This window comes from Stegostoma tigrinum, chromosome 1 (assembly GCF_030684315.1).
Source record: "Stegostoma tigrinum isolate sSteTig4 chromosome 1, sSteTig4.hap1, whole genome shotgun sequence".
Taxonomy (NCBI): Eukaryota; Metazoa; Chordata; class Chondrichthyes; order Orectolobiformes; family Stegostomatidae; genus Stegostoma; species Stegostoma tigrinum.
In genome coordinates, this window is record NC_081354.1 from 103,279,806 (window position 1) to 103,297,550 (window position 17,745).

The 17,745-nt window shown below is 40.1% G+C and overlaps 1 protein-coding gene across 1 annotated transcript in view; it reads right to left on the reverse strand.

Moving 5' to 3' along the window:
• Positions 1 to 1,403: 1,403 nt before the first annotated feature.
• Positions 1,404 to 17,745, reverse strand: part of gabrg1 (gamma-aminobutyric acid type A receptor subunit gamma1) — a 158,186-nt gene continuing 141,844 nt past the window's right edge. The window contains exons 8-9 of the mRNA XM_048544870.2: positions 16,147 to 16,352; positions 1,404 to 9,478 (exon numbers count right to left, since the gene is read on the reverse strand). Of these exons, the coding sequence (XP_048400827.1) occupies positions 9,203 to 9,478; positions 16,147 to 16,352 (482 nt within the window). The 3' untranslated portion in view covers positions 1,404 to 9,202. The remainder of the gene's footprint in view (positions 9,479 to 16,146; positions 16,353 to 17,745) is intronic.

Below are 17,745 nucleotides of genomic sequence, written 5' to 3' on the forward strand. Positions count from 1 at the left end.
GAGCTGCACAAACTAGTGAGGAACTTGGCAACTGTGGATGGAGAAGACCTGTTTATCATGCTTAAAGCGAAAATGTTTTCATCCAAAGGCTGGTGGATATCTGGAATTCACTGCCTAATGTAGTGGCTGAGGTAGAAACCCTCAATACATTTAAAAGGAACCCAACGTGCACATGAAGTGTTGTAACCTGCAAGGCTACAGACAGTGTGCTGGAAAGTGTGTTGAGAGTGTAGCTAGTTTATTCAGCAATGACAAATACAGACATACGGGTCTGATTGACCTTGTTCTGTACTGTAATTTTCTCTGGTTCCACTGTACCTAAGAGATCCTTGTGAATAGCAAGCAGTATTCACTGAGACAAAGGGATTTCACTCTCTGAAGGTGCAGCTTTTACAGTGAGAGTACTGATAACAAATGTTCCAGATGTCACACTCACCAATCTTATACTCTCACATTTGCCACAAGTGTTTGCTCCACTTCATCAACTGCATGGTTGGCTCCTTGGAGACAGGGTTACCCACATAAGACCTGGCTACTGACACGAGAATGGAATGCACCCAGTACAGCTGAGGAGTGATATAGTGGTGACCATCAGAAGCAACAATAGAGCAGACTATTGGACTGCTGAATATTGCTTGGACCACACATGCAGAATGCCACATTACTCACTAGAATGAGTGTCCTAAATTGTTGTGGTATGTTATGCCCTGCGCAAACTTGCTCTGAAAAGGGGATAGAAATTTTCAGAGAGAGAGAGAGAAATCTGGCTCCCCGAATGAAGAGTGGGGGAAGCCAATGCTGTATGAGGGAGTGAGTGTTATAGAAGCAACAAAAGGTGGCAAGACAGTGGTGCAATCTGCAACACAGATCCAAGACAAATCATTACCACCAGAGTCAAGACTAAGAGAGGCACTACAACAGCTCTAAGTTGTAATGTACTATTGTGCTCAATTTGCAAGGAGCCCTTGGTATCATCATGGGTCTGTACATCTTTTTTTTATTGCATTGTACTTATGTTCTGGTGGTCGCACTGAATTTGGTATTCTCACTCACCGTGACTGATCCTGTAATTGTCAGTGTGGACTGATTTAAAGTAATTCATGTCACACTTATGCTGCTGATCAAACAATATTGCGATGTTTTTACCAGCAGGATTGGGACTTGACCCATTTAATATGGCAAATTCATGCAGCCTTTGGCGTCTGGAAGGAAAACTGTTGAGGGGCCCATCACAAACCAGCCCATATACATGCTAGATAACAATGTGTGAAGCTGGATGAACACAGCAGGCCAAGCAGCATCTCAGGAGCACAAAAGCTGACTTTTCAGGCCTAGACCCTCTCTGATGAAGGGTCTAGGCCCGAAACATCAGCTTTTGTGCTCCTGAGGTGCTGCTTGGCCTGCTGTGTTCAAACAGCTCCACACTGTTATCTTGGATTCTCCAGCATCTGCAGCTCCCATTATCTCTGCTCCCATATACATGCTACACTGGATGTCACATGCCCTTGTAATTCAGTAGCAAGTCACATGCGTCTCACCAGCATATCCCCCAAACATGCAATGCAAAGACCTTGGACATGTGGGCACCAGTAAGACATGGAATGACTTGGCTGCTGGTGCTCAGCCTCCAAGTAATTACAACCAGGTAAACATTCTTAGATTGACCCGCCATTCTCAGACACATCACAATAATCACCTGACTACTGACGTTGTGAAATATTGTTTTATATGTTCCATCCATTGGCCATATCGTCCAGAACTGATCAGGAATAAGATGCCAGCATTTGAACGCATACAACAATTGCAGTGACTAACAGCACAATTAAAGTTTTTTTAAAAAAAATCAATAAATTTAAAATAATCATCAGTTTACAGATGCACATACACAGTGATTAGGCATCTGAGCTACTTTTGCTTTTCAGACAGCTTGGTAAATTGTTTTCCCAATGGGTGCATAACCATTTAAGCATGTGCTCTCCCCAGACACTCACACTGTCCTGCAACTAGTACAATATTCACAACATGAAACAGCTCCCACATTATTCAACCCACATGTTCCACCTACTGTGAAGCTCACAAACCAACCCTGACAGGCCTCTACACTCACACCTTTACACTTATGTTCTGGTGGTCGCACTGATGCCCTTGAGTGCCACGTTACAGAGATTACAAATTGCCACTCAACCTTGCAGAACACACATTCATCTTCTTTCTGCACAGCCACCAGGTTATAGAATCAGCCTCATTGCTGCTAACCTGTGCTGAGATCTCCACAGAGGCCCTCCTTGTTGAGTCCTCAGTGATCCCTGGGAAACAGGACCTTCTACCTTTCCTGGATGGGCTGGAGGAGAAACAGCCCTGTGATCTGGATGGTGATGCAGCAGTAGATTATACACAGAGGTGAAAAAAAGTGTCAATGCCTCCAGCTGCACTGACATTCTTGACTTTCAGGGCTGAATGTCTGGCCGAATGCTCTTTAAATATGGTGCCTGGACCTTTGACCCCATAATGTAACTGCAGGGGAGACACTCTCATTCGCTGGATGATTAGCTCTGCTGCTCAGACATACGTAACTAATTAAAACTGAAAACCAACATAATTCCAATATTAACAGGTCACATATTATTTTAAATATTTTATTTATTTCAAATAAAAAGATGTAACAATGATGTGCCTCAGAAGCATTCTTACTTCCTGCACGCCTGTCAGACCACATGGAATCTCTCAATCTTTCCAACTCTGGCTGCATTGTTTTTAATTTCTCACTTCCCATCCAAACATTTCTGTCCTTGAACTGCATCCACCACAGGTTATATTCCATCTTGTCACACGTGGCTAACACTGACAAATTGCATGTCTACAAACCATTTTCTCTCAAATCCCAGAAGTTCCCATGGTACAGAATCTCCAGAGACTCACTTTTCAACATCCGACAACACAAGAGTACTTTAATGGGTCTTGCTCAGTTCATAATCACTCACCCTTCCTGTAGTCAGTGTTTTGTCCTTTCTGACTGTATAGCATTTACAGCAGAACAGTTTTGACTCTATTCTGAGAGCCATGTTTCAGGACCAAGATCTGTCCTAAATCTGCCAAACTGAAAACGGCTTTATTCAGAGAACCTTGCCAATTTTTGTTTTACATAAATTCCCAATGTTCTGAACTGCCAAGCAGAAAAGCTAAACTGACCACCCCCACTGTAATCAGCTTTTTGCATCTTAGCTGTATGTCGCATGGTAACACCAAGTTACACCGACATTTATTTATAAACTATTTATGTCACGATCAGAAAACTAATCAACCCTCTTCACAAATATGGGGCAGCTAGTTTGATCTTAATTGCACAAAATAACATTTCACGAAAGAAAACACAAAATCCTGAAAGCAAATGGGTCATCATCCATCCAGAATTCCGTCCTGGTACTCTGTGCTTCTCTGTTGCAGCACTGTGTTGGAAAACAGGGAAATGTTAGTTATGTCACTCTGATCTAGCTGGTAAGATCCAATTGTGAGAAACTGACGCCTAAATCAAATTCAGTTACCGACAGACAGAATGATCCTATGAAGCTACAGATCTCGTTATATGAGTTGACAGAGGTCTGTGAGCACCTTCTTGCTGAATTATAGGCAGAATGCACTGTTTCTCAAGTTGGTATCTGAGGCTCAAACATCTTCAGTTGCATCATCAATGACCTTGGTTCTTTCATAAGGTCAGAAGTGGGATATTCGCTGATGATTGTGCAATGTTCATGTCCATTTGCACCTCCTTAGATACTGTCTGAGCCCATATGCAGCAACACCTGGGTTGATAAGTGCAATTAACTTTTGCCGTACACAATACTTTAGAATTATCTTCTCCAACAAGGAAAGAATGTAATCAGCTCCCTCTGACATTAATGGCATGACTATTACTGAATCCCTCACCACCAACACCCTGGAGGTTACCATTGACCAGACATTGAAATGGACTGCCATTCAAATACAATGGCCACAACAGAATGGGAGTTCTGTGGCAGAAATTCACTTGCTGACTCTACAAAGCCTATCTGCCATCTACAAGGTAAAAGGCAGTGCGATGGGGTTGTCTCCACTTGTTCAGATGAGTTCAGCTCTATTAATACTTATGAGCTGCAAGACTTGACAAGTCAAAGCAATCCACTGACCTTCGATAGTCACTCCCTTCTTTACTGACGCACAATTTGCTATGTGCACCATCAACAATGTTTAAGGGAGGGCATTACCTGGAGGAGCATAGTTGCAAACAATGGTGCATGCAGTGTTTGATAATGATGGATGCCATAAACTCCCTACACTGAAAACTTCTGGCATGGCCTTATAATACTTATGGTAATGACCACAACAAGACAACTTAATAATAACCCTATTGCAGGCCATGCCAGGTGTGAAAGGAATGGCCATGAATTGGAGATTAAATGGCACACCTCGTACTAAAACTACTGACATTACTGAGGCACATATGGTGCACTGGAGTTCACTTGGCTGAGCAGTTCAAAACTTCACTATCTGCAGTTAATTAGTTGTGAAAAAGCCTGAGAAACAAGATCAGATAACTGGCACGCTGAAAGGAAAGGTAGTTTGCTACTTTTGTTATTTAATAAAGTTATTTCCTGTAAAAGAACCGATTCTGACCACTATGAACTGCACTAAATTCCCAACCTGCCTCTAAATTTTGATTTAATTCAAATTTAAATACAAGTTCCTGCTTTAGCAGTTCATTGCAAGATTCAATGCTTAGATGTACTGGGCAATGTAGTAGGTTTACACATATTTTGTCATCTCTTTATAAGTGTTCAATCCAGGCTAAGAAACAGAGGCTAAATTCAGAAATTTGGAGATTTAAACAATGCAGCTGTCTTAAAGGTCATTGCATATTGTAATAAGCCCATTACATTTCGAAGAAATAATTTTATCACAGCTTTAAAATTGTGTTGTAATGCTGTTTGAATGTTAACTGTGTGATATTAACATTTCTGAGGATTCTCATCTGCCCTCAACGCCTAATATTAAACTCTGTGTGGAAATCTTGGCCTGGAAATTCAGTTCTCCAGTCTTGCAGCTGGATTAAATAAATTGAGCAGATGTTTAAATCCCTGTACCTGCAGAATCAAGGTTGAGTAAGGGTTAATGATACAATTTTAATGAAAAATGGAGGCTACCAGGGCTGCAGGGTTTGATGGCCTGAAGTTCAGGAAGTGAGTATTGTATGCCTGGAGATCCAGTTTAATTCTTGTCTTGTTGTAGAGCCTAAGGATTCTGATCTCAGAGGCCCTGATTGTAATAGGTGATTATTATCTATAGAAACATTCAGAAGAGTGCCTACAATTATAGAACAATGTATCGATCTGCAACGATAAATCAGAAGATGGAAACTTACAAGTAAATAATTGAAATGCTGCATGAAATCATACCTGCCAAAACAAAAAGATAACCCCAGATAATACTGAGATAACAAGATGTAGAGCCGGATGAACACAGCAGGGCAAGCAGCATCAGAGGACTAGGAAGGCTGACGTTTCAGGCCTAGAAGAATACTGATCAGGTGTAGGTGACAACATAATGTGTGCAGCAGGGCTGACTATCAGGCAGCTCCAACAAGTCTGACAATCAATTAATAAAATAATATTGAATCTCACCTCAGGGAGCCTCAGTTGGCAACAGTCACATTCAAGTTTCTCTCCTCTGCCAGGTGATCCTCCATAACTGACTCTTGCCTTAAGGTCATGAGCACACTTTAGGGGAATTTTTGTGGATTTACACCCTGTCAGACTGGTTGGGTTATTTGCGAGTCAGGGACCTGATTTACAAATGGCTTTTCCTCTGTTCTGCAATCAGGGAAAATGGGCAAGATGACAGTTCCAAAGAAAGGATTTCTGATGAAAGATGCCACACTAATTGTTACAAGCACTCAGAGAGCTGTTCCATCCACAGGAATGGGGAGGTGTTCCAGGCAGGTTCCTCCTGGGAGGTCTTTGTGCTGGATCTGAGGACTGAATAGGGCGAGGCGAGTCTTCTCCAAGATGGGGAGCAGTGGACTACTCTTCAAAACAGCACAGAGAGAAATGGATGAGAAAGTCAGCAACAAGAGTATGGTGCGTCCAACCCGGAGACAGTTCATCTTGATGATCTAGAAATTCAGGGTGGTAGGACAGGGCAGTGCCACAACACTTTCAGCCACCAAAGCTTACACGCTGGTTTCTCTAGCTTTGTCCAGCACAAAATCCCCAAGACCAACCTACCTTGCAACTGCTGTCACTCTTCTCTCCTGACACATCTCACCACCTCACTACCCCCACCCCCCAAGCTGCGCAAGGCTTTCAGTAACATTTAGCCTCAGCCTATATCCTCTTGCACCTACCTCTCATTGTCACTTTTCACAAATGATGTCCTACCTTTCAGCTTCATCCCACTGGATCCCATATTCACCCTCCCTCTGGCCTTCGGAGGGTTCCGTGGCTGAAATGGCAGCTGCTGCTGATGGTACTGCTCCTGGGGTGGTGGGTGAGGTGGGGTGAGTGGTGTTGTTTCCGCTCTTGTCTTTCATCTTTCTTGTCAGAGTTGCAAAGTGGAGCGGAGTAAGCTGCACCTGAGATTCGAGGGAAGGCCAGCAGGAAGCAAGTGCAGCTGAAGATGAGCGAGCTGTGAGACAAGTGAAGTGTGATTTCCAACAAGTTGAGAGTCATATGTCCTGTAGTGACCAGAGTCTCCCGCCAGGCCATGGTCGCAGCTCTTCAGTGGAACTGCTCAGACAGAGCTTTCCATGTTTGTCAGTTTCCATGAACATCTTTTTCCGGCTTGCCCGCCGAGGACATGTAACCTGCCAGACAATCCAGCAGGATCACCAGCGAAACAGCAGTCATTAACTTACTCACTCGCACAATAATCCCCATAATCCAAAGCTCAAATATGCACATGATGTCCCAAACAAATCGAAAATTCAATTGACACCTTTCTGCTGAAACTTCCTTTTTGCAAATGGTGCATGTGCTGGGTATCTAGACTACAAAGGGATTGGGCAGCTGGCAACAAGCCTAAAGCAATCAATGCGTTATGGGTGAGATGACACATGCGCTGACACGTTCAAAATAGCACTGCAGAGCCAAATGTTCTCTGCCACAACATTAATTGGTACTTTTTTAGACACCGAAATTTCTACTTCAGTTGGAGCAGAGAGAATCTCTTAAACAGTAATTATGCTGATAGAATAGCTTAAGGTGAAAGGGTAGTCAAAGCAGGCAGGTGGTAGCGACAAAGCTAGAGGAGGGATAAATCTGTCTTTCCAGTTATGATTCTGTTTCAAGCTTTTTATTCGAGATGTTTGAATATAGTGTTTATAATACTGGATAAATTGAAGCAGAACGTATATTATGAAATATTCTATTTTACATTAAGTTTAGCTCTAGGTTGGTTTGGAACACTGTGAATTAAAATTGTGCAGGCACCATTTTTTTTAAACTGATGCCTTTTTTGTTACATGCTCTCAAGAATAAGACTTATTTTAAATCAATTTCTAATGTTATTGATGCTCAGGCAAGAAAAATGAAAGCTGAAATGAACTGAAGATATGCTGACAAAAATTGAATAGTAAAATATAATATTTGTTGTATAAAATTCAAATGACAGTCGCTATATCATGTCCATATGTCAAAATGCAGCAGATTCACTGAAATGTCTATATTATCGAATTATTAAGAAATGTCAGTATTTCAGTTTATTGGATTTGGGTACTCAGTTTAAATACTAAATGGGATTATATAAAAGGAACGTTATTTAATGTGGGCATTTTGTTGAATCGTACAAAAGATCTGCTTACATCCACATAAACGTGCCTATTGAATACACCAATAAAACAAATCTATTGTTGCCCATTTTCCATTATTTACATATCAGAAATGAATATAATGCTGGGGTTTCTCTTCATTATAAAAATGCAATATCCATCGTACAATGTATTTTTGGATATTATTTTTCCCTTGAGATTATGTTAGTATTTGGAGAAGCTGTACAATGTTCTATAGATATAGTTCATTATCGTTAGTTTCAAAATTAATGCTAAATCTTCATTTTCATTTGCATTTTAGGCTTTGTATTACTCACCATAAAGCATACCTGTGGGTTTTGAACCTTGGGTGGTTGCCAAACATGTAGAACAGTAACTCATGGGTAATTTAAATATACGGACTTGCCAGGATGCTAGACCAAAGCCACAGAAGTTATGATAAAAAAAACCTGATGTATTTATTAGACAGTTAGAATGCACAGTTTGCACTGATGCAAAGCTAAAACTTTTTAAAAATTGATACGAGTTGTGCAATACAAGTCAAATGCGAAGTCATCCCCAATAAAATTCAGGCAACTGACATCCTGGGCAAAGAATCAATTTGGGGCCAAGAGGATCTGCATCTCTATCAGTAATAATGGCACCCCAAGATGGTTGATGCCTTTTCTTCATATCATAACTTGCTGACCAAGATCACATTGATGTTAAGTGCACTTAGTCTTTATGAAATGCAAACATGGTCAGCAACTCATGAAATTGTCAGAAACACATGTATTGATCAGTTTTATGGTGAATTTTACATAGCCTAAATGAATACCTTCTTAGAAATCACATCATTTAGTGATGTACTATTGTAAAAATTCCTGTTTGAAAATGTGCTAAAGGTTAGCTGTGTTTATAGTTTTAGTCAAAATACCACCATGTTTCATAAATTAGAGTACAGGAATTGAGCAGAAAATGGGCTTGTTTGCAGCTCATAGTTAAGCATGTGACATTTCACATTCAATTTAGATTAGCTTTAATTCCATTTAGACTTTAGAACTAAATTGTTCTTCTTGAAATGAATGATAGGGATTGTCCAGATTTATCCTAGATAACTTGCGTGTACTGTCCAAGATGCAATGTGGGTCACATATCCCGTCAGCTGTCTGTTGTATGACAAAAATGCAAGTGTTAAAATGAATATAAATGTATGTATTTTATCAAATTTACATCTTGAAAAATATCATTATTTGAAAATGTGCATGACTCGTGTATATGGCACAAGAATTCAAGATAAGCTGCACATTTGGCAGTAAGTCAACTGATTCAAAGATGATTTCAACACAATCAAATGTTGTATAGGCTAAAATTCTACCACTGCAGATTTATTCATCCTCCTCTTATGTCACTGAATTGTAGTTTTTATAGGTAAAGGTACGCGATCCAATAAACCAGATTGAACAGACCGAATGCTGTAGGGAAGAATATTCTAGAGTAGGAATCAATTTTGGTTATACGGATATGTATTTGACCCTGCCTCCATGCGCCTGTACGACACTCCTCGAAACAGCAGAAGAAGCTCTTACAGTCTTTCCCATCCAAACATTCATAGCCATAGTCATCCCGTTCTTGTAGGTGTGCAATGTTGTTCACCTGAATTAATGTTGATCCTGGACGGACTTTAATAACAGGTGATTTCTGAAAATACAGTGGAAAATCACATTATATAATCAGTTTTCAGTCAGAATTTGAATTCTGCCAAGATCAATATATCAAAGATACAATATATCATAGATTAATGACTATCTCAGAGTCACAAAAAGAAGGGGACACGTGGATCTTTGAGTGGCTAATGCTTACAATTTGCAGCTCATCAAGTGTTATTCTTGACACTTCAGTGATGCACAGAATCATCCAGGACTGGAGGCCTTTTCATACCAAGTGCCTGAACCAACAACGTTTGTCCAATCTTTTTGAAACTTGCAACTGAATCCGCTTCCTTTTACACACTCTACTGCAGTTTATACATAAAAAGAACTCTTGTGATTCATTTGGGAATGATTTTAATTCTATGTCCTGCAGCTTCTAGCCCTTTAGCTATTTGTATAGAAATACCAGTGCAATAAAAATCATGAAACAGTCTTTAAAATATTACAGTAGCTACTGTTTCAGCTCATGGGTTGAAGAAAAGATTTAACCTATGACTGGTAAACTAATCTATGATACAATTTCTGTTCCCTTTATGCTGTCACAGCACAGATGGGAAAGCAATTGTGTGATCAGTCAGTGAATCAACATTTCTGGCTGTTTTGGTTCATTTTTCTCCCATTTTCTGGGTGAAAATATCTGTCATGTGATCAGTAATCCTCAAACAACTATGATTTAAGATAACAACTCAATAGCTAGAGTATACTGCAGCTTGAAGCAATTCTATAAAGCAGTAATTTCTCAGACATAAATATATTTCTAAAAGTAATTGAGAAAATAACATCAGCATTTTAAAAATTTGATTTAAAATGCAATCAATTAGATAATTTTATCCAGGTTTTTATGTTCTGTTAAAACTTGGATCTAAAAGATCTTCCAATACCATTTAGTTGAAATCAGTACTGTTTTGGGAGATTCATGAAAAAGCTAGATGCTTTCTGATCTGTCATGTCACGGAGTTTAGCAGTTAAAACTTGCTTACAATTTTCTTAATTATGCAATTTTATATATGCCAATCTTTTAAATAGAAATATTCGGAGGACGGCAGAAGTAGAAGAATCTGTAAGAATATAGTTACAAATCTGTGGCTGAGGCAGAGCAAAATAACAGATAGCTAAGAAAGCCTGAACAATACTTGACACAGTAAGTTGGGGCATTGAATAAAATAAAAACAGAACCATGGCTTCATGGAAGAGAAATTAAACCTGACAAATTTAGTTAAATAACAAAGTGTGAAGCTGGATGAACACAGCAGGCCAAGCAGCATCTCAGGAGCACAAAAGCTGACGTTTCTGGCCTAGACGCTGCTTGGCCTGCTGTGTTCATCCAGCTTCACACTTTGTTATCTTGGATTCTCCAGCATCTGCAGTTCCCATTATCTCTGACCATAAATTTAGATAAATTAATTGAGGATATAACAAGTAGGTTCCCTTATCAAAGAAAGGTTATACTGGCATTGCAGGCACTCCAGAGAAGGTTCATCAGGTTGATCCCAGTTTCAGAGGAACTTTCTGATGGGGAGAGGTTCAGTAGTTTGGAAGAATGAAGGACAACCTTATTGAAATGTAAGATTCTTTGTGAGCTTGACAGGGTAGATGTGTAGAAGTTATATGAACATAGCAACAAGAGTATGTCATTCTGTCCCTTGAGCCTATTCCACCATTCAATGCAATCATGGCTGATATGTGGCATAACTCCATATATCTGTGTTTAGCCCATATCCCTTATTACCTTTGCTTAAAAAATATTATCAACATCAGCTTTCAAATTAACAACCAATCCAGTATCTGCTACTGCTTTGCAATAGAGTTCCAAACATCTACCACCTCCTCTCCTGAACGTTTTGGCTCTCTTCCTCAGACTTTGTTCTCTATTTCTAGAATACCCCAACCAGTGGAAATAGTATATCTTTACTGAATCTGTCTTGTTATTAGCTTGAAGACTTTGATCAAATCACCACTTAACCTTCTAAACTCTACAGAAAACAAGCCTAATTTGTATAATGTCCCCACATAACTTAACCTCTGCAATCCAAGTATTATTCTTGTAAAGTTAATGCCATAATCTCTCCAAGGTCAATGTATCCTTCCTAAGGTATGCTGACCAGATCTGCTCACAGCATCCAAGTGGGGTCTAACCAGGGTTTTGTACAGCTGCAATATCATTTCTGTATTCTTGTACTCCAATCCTTTAGATATAAAGGCCAGCGTTCCATTAGCTTTCCTGCTTATTTTCTGCACCTGTTCTTGAAATTTTAAAGATCTGTACACCTGAAGTTTCTTTAGACCTCAACTGTATTTAATTTCATACAATCTAGAAAATACTCTGATTTGGCTTTCTTTGGTCCAAAATGGACAACCATACACTTAATTACATGGAACTTCACATGCCACAGTTTTGCCCATTCAACTAGTCTATCGACATGCCTTTGTAATTTTATGCTACTATCTACATTGTCTATGATGCTGCCTAATTGGATATATGACTTTCTATGCCATTATCGGAAACGACTATTACGAAGGGACATTATTTTAAATTGACTGGAGGAAGGTATAGGGGAGATGTCAGAGGTAGGTTCTTCACACAGAGTGTGGTGGGCATGTGGAATGCACTGCCGCAGTGGTAGTGGAGTCAGATACCTTAGAGACTTTTAAGCGAGTCTTGGTTAGGCACATGGAGGATAGTAAAATGTAGAGTATGCAGGGTAGTTTGATCTTAGCAGGATAATAGGTCGGCACAACATCATGGGCCGAAGGGCCTGTACTGTGCTGTACTGTTCTATGTTCTTATGTTAATTAATAATGTGAATAATTGAGGCCCTAACACAGACCCATGTGGCATACCAATGGTCACATCCTGTCAATTTGAGCACTTAGCCATGATCTTAACTCCCTGTCACCTGCCACTCAACCATGTCAGCAACTTGTTGTCAATTCTGTAGGCTTTTACATTACTTAGTCTTTTATATGAGATGTCATCAAATACCACTGCAAATCTATATAAATAACATGAACAGACATTGAAGAGGTGACTGAAGTAGTGAACAGGGCAATGAGATTTGTCAGGTGTGACCTATCTGTCACAAATCAATGCTGGTTCTCCCTAGTTAACTTGAGGTGCTCAGTTGCTCCAGTTTGATTACTGATATCAACAATTTCCGCACCACAGATGTTAGGCTGACTGGTCTGTAATTCCTTTGTTTTCCTCTTTCACCCTTTTTAAAAAGCAGAGTGACAGTGTGCAATTTTCCAATCCAGAAGGCGGACTCCTATATTGAGGGAATTCTGAAAGATTATAGTGAGGGTGTCTACAATTTGATCCCCTATTTCCTCAACTGAAAACCATCAGGTACTGAGGATATGTCACTCGTTAGTTCCATTTACTTCCTCATTATTGATGTATTATTTATATTAATTTTAATCAATCCCTGTTCCCAATCCACTAATTTCCCTGGGACTACCAGCAATCTACCTTCCTTTTCTACTGTAAATACGGAGGCAAAGTAGTTATTCAACATGTCTGCCATTTCCCCCTGGTCACTGACAACACTCAACTTTCAGCCTTTACTGAGTTAACATTGGTCCTGAACATCCTCTTACGTAACTATAAAATTCCTCTTCTTGATTTTGATGTCCCTGGCAAGTTTCCTTTTATAATCCCTAGACAAGCAAAGAACAAAGAACAAAGAAACTTACAGCACATGAACAGGCCCTTCGGCCCTCCAAGTCTGCACTGATCCAGATCCTCTATCTAAACTTGTCACCTATTTTCCATGGATCTGTATCCTCTGCTCCCTGCCCATTCACGTATCTGTCTTAAATGATGCCATCGTGCCCGGCTCTACTACCTCTGCAGGCAACGCGTTCCAGGCGCCCACCACCATCTGCGTAAAGAACTTTCCACGCACATTTGAGTGGCATGGTGGCTCACTGGTTAGCACTGCAGCCTCACAGTGTCAGGGGCCTGGGTTCGATTCCTCGGGTAACTGTCTGTGCGGAGTTTGCATATTCTCCTCGTGTCTGCGTGGGTTTCCTCCGGGTGCTCTGGTTTCCTCCTACAGTCCAAGGATGTGCAGGCTAGGTGGATCCGCCATGCTAAATTGCCCGTAGTGTTCAGAGGTGTGTGGATTATAGTGGGATGGGTCTGGGTGAGACGGTTCAAGGGGCGGTGTGGGCTTGTTGGCCAAAGGGCCTGTTTCCACACTGTAGGGAATCTAATCTAATCTAATCTCCCTTAAACTGTTCCCCTCTCACCTTGAAATCATGACCCTTAGTAATTGAGTCCCCCACTCTGGGAAAAAGCTTCTTGCTATCCACCTTGTCTATACCTCTATTGATTTTGTAGACCTCAATCAGGCCCCCCTCAATCTCCGTCTTTTTCATGTAAATAATCTACTCAACCTCTCTTCACAGCTAGTGCACTCCATACCAGGCAACATCCTGGTGAACCTCCTCTGCACCCTCTCCAAAGCATCCACATCCTTTCTGTAATGTGGGGACCAGAACTGTATGCAGTATTCCAAATGTGGTCAAACCAAAGTCCTGTACAACTGCAACATGACCTGCCAACTCTTGTACTCAATACTTCATCCGATGAATGAAAGCATGCTGTATGCTTTCTTGACCACTCAATCGACCTGCGTCACCACCTAAAGGATACAAGGGACCTGAACACCCAGATCTCTCTGTGCATCAATTTTCCCCAGGATTTTTCCATTTACCATATAGGTCACTCAGGGACAAATTCATAATCAAAAAATAAGCTGTTTACTGGCCGCTCTTTAAATCTTTCCCATTTAAGGCTGAGACAGATAGATTTTTAATCAGTAACAGAATCGAGAGGTGGGAAAGGTGGAGTTTAGGAGAATCCGATATTCCATGATCCCCTCAAATGGCGAAATAAACTCAATAGGCTGAAATTATTACTTTAGCTCCTACATCTTATGATTTTGTAGTATCTTGCCGTGCCTTTGTGCACATTTTCACTTTTGATTTTCCCTGTACATGACAATTTTTCCATGCCAAGGGAGGCAGAGGTGGGGAGGTTTGTTCAGATCATTATGACTATGCTCACGTGGAATTCGTAAGCAGGACTTCCTGAGCTCTCAAGTGACTGACATGATTCAAGTTGGTTATGCTTGTAATGCCTGGTTCATTATTCACTTTCTTCTATCTAATTAGTGCTCCAACTACTCCATACCCTAAAACGATAAGGACTTCAGGTGAATAAGTCAGAAGAACTGACAGCCATTTGACTTTACTCGCTGATTATTCATGAAAAACAAAACATGCTTTATATAATCATGATCTCACAATTTTGTCTGATCTCACAGGCATTGGAATCACAGAGCAGTCTGGGCAGGATAAAACAGGAAATCAGAATTCTAAACTTCCTGCATAAGTTCACACGGGCACTTACTCTGGATACCAAAGTGCATCAACAGTCTAAGGAGTGTCAGAGGTATCTCCTCAAATTGGAAGACTTGAGACAATATGCACAGACATCACCATCTTTCTTTAATGTTTTCTTGCTTACTAATAAGCATACGCCAGTTTATTGAGGATTTTTCAACTTCTTAATTAATCCTACATTGAAACCTATATGATTGTTAAAAACCATGAAAGGCAGGGATCGTAGGACTGTGTCCAGCAAAATCTCACCAGAATCAATTTTCCAGTCACAAAAACGTTCATTAGTCATTACCTCTTGTGTCCTACTACTGAGCCAATTTCACATCTGTGTTGCCACTTTCCCTAGGATCTTATGGACTTTTACATTTTTAACCATTCCACCATGTGAATTCTTTCAAACTCTCACTAAAATATGTGTAGACTGCATCAGATGCACCAAAACTGATTTTAATTTCCAATACTATTCATGTCCACTCTTTGTGTTCCTAATTTTCTTCTTAATTTAACAACAGCATGCAACAAAACTCACCAAATGGCATATCAGTACACATCTTGCTACAATAATGGTCACAAAATCTATGTTATGAATGTGCAGTACACAGTATTGTTCATGCTGTATGGCCAGCAACCAACTCAACCATTTTAATCACATAATTCTTTCAATAATGAAAACAGACATTGTAATCATATTACAATGTTATTTTTTCACTGACAATGTTTCCTAAATGGGTATCAAAGCCTTGAAATTACTGTATGATGACTAGCATCTGAAATGTCTGCTATGATGGCTGCTACTTCAACAGACATCAACACACTCTAATTCATTGAGAAAGAAAGAATTTACATTTATCAATGCACTCCAAGCAATTAAATACTTATGAAACATAATCTGTTACAATGCAATAAAGAGAGCAGCCAAATTTACTCTCTGCAAGGTCTGAGATTAAATGACCAGATAATCAACTTCATTGGTGTTATATGAGGAATGGATGTTATCCAGGGACCAGAAATTTCAACTTTTCTTTGAATAATGTTTCGGGATTTTTAACATCAATCCAGAAAAGCAGATGTTTAATGGCTGGTTTGGAAGCTCCAAGATATGAGACAAATGGATTTTGTATAATCATGCCGGATCTTTGTATGTCATTTCAAAGTAAAGTACAGTATTCTAAAATTCAACTTGCTTTCCTAAAACAAAGTTATTACTGATCTTCAGTCAAATAAGACTTTTTTTAAAAAAAAACTTACAGCTGGTTTGGATTTCTGCTTCTTTTTTTTGCTGTTATTTCTGTTGCTGACAAAATAATGCAGGGTCCCATACTCCATGAGAGCAGCGAAGACAAAAAGGAAACAAACAGATACAAAGAGATCCATGGCAGTGATGTAGGACACCTTTGGCAGCGATTTCCGGGAAATTGTACTGAGTGTTGTCATAGTTAGAACTGTTGTAATACCTAGTAAACATGGAAATAGTTATAAATACCATACAACACGTGAGACTTTGCCTTCACTTTGCAAAATTTGTTAGCATCAAAGCCCATCCAATGTCCTTCAATGTTCTTTCATTGGTTGTCTCAAATATCACTGCTGCATGTTTTTCTACATGCACACCTTCCGCAAGTTATCAGCAGGAAAGCCATGAATCCTAATTTTTCCATGGCTGTTAACATTAGCATTGCAATAAGAAGTAGCTGGAGAACTAACTGTAGGGAGGAACAAATAGATACAGGATCTTTGTCGCTGCTTTTCTATATTACATCTCAGTTTAAAAAAAATTTGTCAAGAGAATGTCAAAACCCAGCTGATCGAGACAATAAATTGAAGCATTACGCAGTACCAAGGTCAAACTTTAGATCTGTCAGAATGTCAGAGACCTTGCTTTGCAATTGGAAATAAAATCAAGAATTGCTGGGTAAACTCAGCAGGTTTGGCAGCTTCTGTGCAGAGACAGCAGAGTTAGTGTTTCAGGTCCAGTGACTCTTCTTGAGAACTGGATCTTCCATTTTGATTTCCAGCATCATTGGTTCTTTGGTTTTCTGCTTTGCAAATGCTTACCTGTAATTACATTCAGAAAAGTGTTTAACTAAAGTTGAATGCTTCCTGATTGTAGATTAGGCATCAGGTTGATGCTGCAAGGTTTAAATAAAGGGAAGGGCTGAGATTACCTGCCCATTTTTTATTTTGTGTGGTGAGTCTGAGGGAGCTATACATCAAAGAAGTACATGACCCGACGTTATTTTCCAACCATTTATGTTTTGCTGACTGGACATATTCATACGTAGAATACTATATATAGATGGGCGCATAAAAGAATGTGAAAATCAGCACATACTCCTTTAATTTATATTAATCTCAAATGCGATAAGGTTTTCTTTTTCAGTGGCAGAGCCTCTTCAATCAGTCATAGAGCACTAGCAAGTGGGAGTGGCATTTTGAGAAAGAACTGTGGGCTTTGGCAGCATTTTGGAATTACACTGCCCTGGATCACCATTGTTGCTGCAAACATAATCCAGCCCCAACCCCATGGCACTTCCTCGAAGACGCTGGGTGCCTTCCAGAAGACAAATCATAGAATCATAGAAGAATCCCTACAGTGTGGAAACTGGCCGTTCGGCAAAACAAGTCTACACCAACCCTTGGAGCATCCCACACAGGCTCATACCCCTATAAACCACCTAATCTACACATCCCTGAACCCTACGTAATTTAGCATAGCCAATATACCAAACGTGCACATCTTTGGACTATGGGTGGAAACCGGAGCACCCGGAGGAAGCCCACGCAGACACAGAGAGAATGTGCTAACTCCACACAGACAGTCGCCCAAGGCTGGAATCGAACCTGGGT